This window comes from Capsicum annuum, chromosome 10, assembly GCF_002878395.1.
Source record: "Capsicum annuum cultivar UCD-10X-F1 chromosome 10, UCD10Xv1.1, whole genome shotgun sequence".
In the NCBI taxonomy this organism is placed as follows: Eukaryota; Viridiplantae; Streptophyta; class Magnoliopsida; order Solanales; family Solanaceae; genus Capsicum; species Capsicum annuum.
In genome coordinates this window covers 67,875,425-67,881,862 of record NC_061120.1, presented here as the reverse complement: position 1 = coordinate 67,881,862, position 6,438 = coordinate 67,875,425, and the positions used below count along the sequence as shown (strand labels likewise).

General features: G+C 36.2%; 1 protein-coding gene across 1 annotated transcript; it reads right to left on the bottom strand.

Moving 5' to 3' along the window:
• Nucleotides 1-1,910: 1,910 nt before the first annotated feature.
• LOC124887736 (loricrin-like) lies at nucleotides 1,911-2,372 on the bottom strand. Its single transcript, XM_047397648.1, has one exon. The coding sequence runs from the start codon at nucleotides 2,370-2,372 to the stop codon at nucleotides 1,911-1,913; it is 462 nt and encodes a 153-aa protein (XP_047253604.1).
• Nucleotides 2,373-6,438: the final 4,066 nt, after the last annotated feature.

Below are 6,438 nucleotides of genomic sequence, written 5' to 3'. Positions count from 1 at the left end.
CATGGCTCAAACAAGCTCACAAACACACCACACAACTAACTTCAATATAAAAAGGTAGAGTTAAAGAGATGGACCTTCAAAGAACTGATTTCGTTGATAAGAAACGAGTTAAAGAAAATCCGAATCCGAAAGTCCAAATAGAGACCTCGACAACGATGAACTCCCATCTCCAATACAAAAGTCCCCAGAATTCTAATCCGAAACCCAGGAAACCACATATAATACCAAGAAAATAGAAATGATGAGATGTAGATTCAAATGGAATAACTCGATTAAACCAACTTTGAGTCCAGTCTGGGAAGAAGGGATTCTGTGGCATCGCTTTTCTAGCGTATTTCATCAAAAACAGTAATGAGACAAAGACGGGAGAGGTTTTTCTGGTGAACCTCAATATTTCTTGGATGAATTCCCCCAGAAATCAAGAAGAAAGAGACCATTTAGGGGTTCCAAAGCTGGGTCAGTCAAATCAGTAAATTAGGACCGATCAGATCTTTCTCAACTCCCTTCGTTCCTGCTCCTTCGTGATTTCCCTCTCGAACTCTCTGTTAGTGTGTCCAGTCACAGAGAAAAAGAAAAGAAAGGAAAAATGGATTCGTCTACTCCATGTTTGTTGTGTTTAAATGTGTATGAAGTCCGCTCATGGTCAAGAAAGAAAAAGAAAACCTCTATTCATGATGGATTGGAAAAGAGAAAGAAAAATGGAGTTCATCAATGACTTCTCCTGTTCTTCTTCTCCAGGAAACAAATGGAACCCCCCTTTTCTATATATGGAAAAATGGTGCTTATATGCATATCTCCAATGAAAACAAAATTGGTTCCCCCCTCTTTCTTCGAAGATTCCTCATGGGACCCTCCTCCTCTTTTAGCATATCCTTATCCCTTTTACTTTTTGGACAAGAAATATAAGGAGGGATCATGTGGGATAGGGGTGAGGGTAGGGGTATGGGATGGTGAGGGTGGTTAGGTGAGAGGTGAGGTGTTGTTTTTTAATTAGAGGGTTGAGGGTTAGGTGTTTATTTTTTATTAGGTGAGTTGTTGGAATCTTTAAGATAAGACAAAATTAGTTAGGGTTTGTTATTTGGATAAAACAAAAGGGAATAAATAAATAAGTAAAAGATGAGGTGGTTATTCATTTGTTTTTCTGGAAGAAAATTATAAGATGGGATCAAAGTGCATGATAACGGAGAAATGATTATTTTCAACAGGATAAAATTATGCGTCTACACCGACCCCCAAATTCACTCAAAAATTATACTATGTATATACACAAAGTAGGAGCGACACCCTTATCCAAAAGGTATGAATTGACACCCGACCCCTGAATCAGGGGTGGAATTGAGAGTTCACCATAACCCCATTTGGGATACAATCAAGAGGTAAATGCAATCAATCAACCAGCCATTCGTTCAATCAAACGCTCATTGGGTCAGCTGTATGAATCATTTCCAACTTCTCTACTTTGTTCGAGGCTCTTTCCAACAAAACTCAAAAGTATTTAAAATAGTTGAAGTAGCAGAAGTCGAATGGCCTGATGATTCGCTGCTAATTAGTTTTGACCAATGTACTGCAATAGCAATATCAAAATTAGTACCTGATTGTCAATTCGCCACCACTCATGTCATTCAGTCCCGATCACATAGAGCCCACCCAACGAAATAACCTATGTATGTTGACAGAATGTAAAATTAAAGGGAAAAGGGAGAAGGCAATTTTTAAGGCATAAATTGACTAAGTTGAGTCAAATTGGAGGCTAGAACTACATTTAGAGAAGGGTCCTATATATTGGATTAAGATAATAAAATTAATATATAATAGAAGTTTAAAGCATGAATACAACATCATTTAGAAAATTACAACTATATTATTTCAAATAAATAGTTAGTTTTCATGATACTACAACTGTCCACAATTTATGCCAAGCCACCGCCACCACCAAAACTACTGTATTCACTACCGCTACCACCAGAACTACTGTATTCACCACCGGTGCTGCCTGTACCACCGTATCTACCACCGGTGCCACCCGTACAATTGTATCCACCACCGCTATTGGTAGAATCACCGCATCCACTATATTCACCAAAGCCGCATCCACCACGGCCACAGAAACCACCGTATCCACCAACACCACCGTCGGATGAGCCGTTGTATCTATCACCGACGGAGCCTGTGTATCCTCTATCAGTAGGTAGCGGAACTGATATTCTATCGTTATAGCCACCATATACACTGCCATATCCTCCACCACCTCCTGAACCATCGTATTCACCACTACCACCTGCAGATAAGCTGTTGTATCTATCTCCGCTAGAACCACCGTCAGTGGGTGGTGAAGTGGATCGCCCATCATTGTAGCCGTATGTACCAACCATGATCTACTGCTAATTTTTTTATTTAGAGATATATATGTGAATGAGGTAGAATGTACAAAAGGACACATTGGAATATACGTTATATATTCTCTTGTTGATTGAAAGTATTATTTATTAAAGTACCCATCATGTAAGACAAAATAGTAGTAACTCAACTCTGAAAAAAATATGTATTAAGTTTTCTTAAAAGGTTAAAAAGAAAAGTACTGCATATCAAATGTAATAGAAAAAGTGTCAAAACCTCAAAACAAGAAGCTAAAATTAAAATTTTAGATTCGTCTCTGACCTGGAATACGAGCAGGCTCTTGGAAGTTTTTATAGTCACAATGAACAGTTTCATCAAGCTCCAAAAAATAAAATTCTAGTGACAATATCATAGCTGTGGTAGTGTAAAATATATAAGGTGACACCTTGAACTCATTCACCACATCAAATGCATCAGTACCAAATAAATCAACCACAAATGTAGACACCTAATTTTGTTCCTTCCAAAGTTGAATTTTATTCATTTGTAGCTCATCTTACCAAGTACCTTCACCCATTCTATACTTTCCCCACAAGAAAATAAATACAACAATTTCTAACAAATTAAATCCCAATCCCAAAATATTCTCTTATCCTAACCAACCCATCCACCTCACTTCCCCTACTATCACCTACCCTACCCCTACCCCTACCCTACCCATCTAGTCCCCACCTCCTTAACAAACTCACAAAAAGACAAAACAAAATTATATTCACAGCACACATAGATCACACACTCCAATTTTTTCATTATCTCTCATTTTTTCCACCAACACATCACTCCATATTCCACGCCAAAAATAGAAAAGAGGGACCCACATCCATCATAGAATTTTCCACTCATATACTAGTACACAGAAGCAAACCCACGTGTAGTGGTGGGGGTGCACGTGCACCCGTTAACGTCAAATTTTTTTTGTGTATATATGTGTATATACCTTTATAAAATGGAATATATACTATAGTGCACCCATAGTTGACAGATAGTGCACCTTGGTGTGCTGGTTGACGGCCGCACTTTCATCCATGCGACCAGGGGTCGATTTGTGGGAATCACATAATATTTTCTCTTTTATTTCCAATTTTTTTATATTTAAAGGCTTATTAACAAAACTTGATGAAATGAGAATTCAAAACAGCGATCAGTACCTAAGGTGAACTCTCCTTCACCATTGACCTACCACAACTGATTGTTAAAAATTGATATAAGTAAACTTCATATTTCAATTCTTCAGATTTAAAGGCTTATTACCAAAGTTGTCACAAAAATTAATGAAATGGGGATTCAAACTCACAACCAATCCCTATGGTGAACACCCATTCACCACTAACCTACCACAATTAATGGTTATAAAATTAAAATTTATATTATAAGAAAGTAAAGTTATTATCTTAAAACTCATATTCGTTCGATATAATTATTTTTGCATTATTGTTCATGTATTTGGTGACCAATTGAATATGATAATATCCCTTAATCTATACTCAAAGTTTTTCTAACGTCTTAAGATAATATTGGTGCACTACAATATTATCAAAAGCAATAAGCGTAAAAAAGCTTCAAGGTTTATTGTGTTTAATCACGAAGTACAAATAAAGTGTGAGATTTAATAAAATGGCAAAAAAGGAGAAAAAAATATAAATATATGTCTATTTCACGACTAATAATATAAGTATGAATGAGAAATATATGAACAAAAAAATTATTTTATTTTATAAAATGAAATATCTATTGTTTAGCCTTCGTCTAGGAAAAGTATGTATTAGAAATTAGAACCTAAGCTGCACATTAAGCAAGACGAGCGCTCAACACATGTTGAGTCTTACTTCGAGGCTTATGCATACCTTTGACAACACTGGTGCACCCACAGACTTCAAATTCTAGGTTTACCTCTGTTAGTACATACGCATAAAAAAGGGGGGGCCATCTTCCTCTCCATATTTTTATATACACACACATACCTCTTTGCAAAAAAAAGCCTTTCCCATTTACACACCCAAAAGTCTCACACGATATATACTGCCATACACCTACACGCACACACTCACTCACAGTTTATTCATAAATATATACACACATATCAAAGTGAGAAGAAAGATGGTGTGAGAGAGAACTGAGAGAGGTAGAGAGAAATCTATGAGAGAGAGATTTGTAAGAGAGAGAGAGATCCACAATTGAGAAAACGATGGGTAAAGATTGGGCTGGTATTAAATTTTTCAGCGTCTCAACTATTTTCCGACGTCTTGACTATTTTTTCGGTGACCCTTTTTGCCGAAATTGATTTGCAGGTCGTCCTTTGTTAAATTCAAGTTCAAAATTCTAAAATCTCGTTTACCAGTCTTGGTTTGTTCATATTTTTATTGTTGGTACTCATCTGTTCTTTATTAAATTGCTATTGCAAGTTGGGTTTTGAGTCCATCGCAGTTCAAACTGATTTGAGAGTTGAGGTTTTACGTTCTTTGACATTTTAGATTGGCTTTTATCATCTTCTAAGTTAATAAAAAACACTCATAAGGTCCAATTCTATCCTCTCTCTTTAATTTTATGTAATCGTGAATGATTTGCGTGTTTGGTATGTTTGAATTTTGATTGTGTATTGGTGGATATTGGATTTGAATATTGAAAACTTGAATTGGTAATCGAAGCATGTGTTAATCATTGGTTAATGGATTCGGGGGATTGAAATTTGATAAAAGAAGAATAAATTAGTTATTTTGATTCATTGTTATTGTTACTATGCGTTTAATTGTCAACTCCTCGATAATATCATAATAGGTTGAACGGGATAGACAAACGGTAGGCCGAGGTAGGAAAAGTTAGGACTTGAGAAACATTGAATGCTTGAAATATATGTTGAATGGCTTGGTTTGGTTGCTTTTGGATCAAATGTATCATTTAATCTGGGAATGCCCTGAGGCATCTGTGTTTATTCGCCGGAGAATGTCCCAAAGTATTTTGTATTTGGAGGATGCCCGTGACAAAGGCTTGAGGCATTAGTTAAGCATTGGAGCATAGTTTAGGATTAGTGTAGGTTAGCGGAGGTTTACATTTCCGCATTTTTCTATTTTGGGATTGTAAAATTGGATTGGACACCATATTTTGGATTTATTTTGTTTTGTGTGTTTGTTTGATTTTTTTATGTATTTTATGTGGTTTATACATTTTTAATGTGAAATTAGCCAATTTTTTCTACCAAGCGATCATGGTCGAACCATAGGATCAAGGGGTGCCTAAAACCTTCCCCTCGGTCAACAGAATTGCTTAACCGGAATCTATGTTCGCAAACCAGTTTTGAAGAGTCAAAAATAGTTTTGAAAAATAATTTTCAAAGGTGCCTTGACACTTTTGATTATGCCAAGTAGCGACTCTGAGTTAATTGTAAAATGAATCCTTTTCGAAATAAAATTTTTATTTTTTATCACTTTAATAATAAAAACTCTTTTAAACTTTAAAACCTATCTCTTTGGTTAAAAAAGGGTGTGACAGCTCTGGTGACTCTACTGTGGAGATTTTTTAGAATTCGAGCTTATTTTTGAGTTGTATCGGCTTAGTTTGACATTATGGGTGTATAGACGTTGTTTGTGTTATCATTTTTTTTTTTTATCATTGTTGAGTGCCTACATGCTATGTATTTACAGTCTTTCTTCTTATGTGTTTCCGCTTTATATCTGGCATTATGTGCATAACCCAAGTCATTTTTTCTGCAACAAGTCCATAGTACACATGTTGTACATGACCTCTAGTTGAGTTACCCTTATTTTAGGAGGGGGAGCCATTGGTATTATGGATTGGGTGGAAAGCTCTCACAGCCACCATCAACCATACGCTCCCCCGAACAGTCTTATTAGTAAACCCCAGCATAGGTCAGCTTTTAGGTCATGCTTATCTACATCATATTGAGACCTAACAGGACTCACATGATCCTTTATAGAAGACTCACCTCTAAAGCATCCCTGCGTACTAAATGTTCCATCTCTGAGGGTAACTTGGTCATTTGATGGACTAATTTGGGGAAAGCGTATGTTAGAAGTAAAGTGTTGA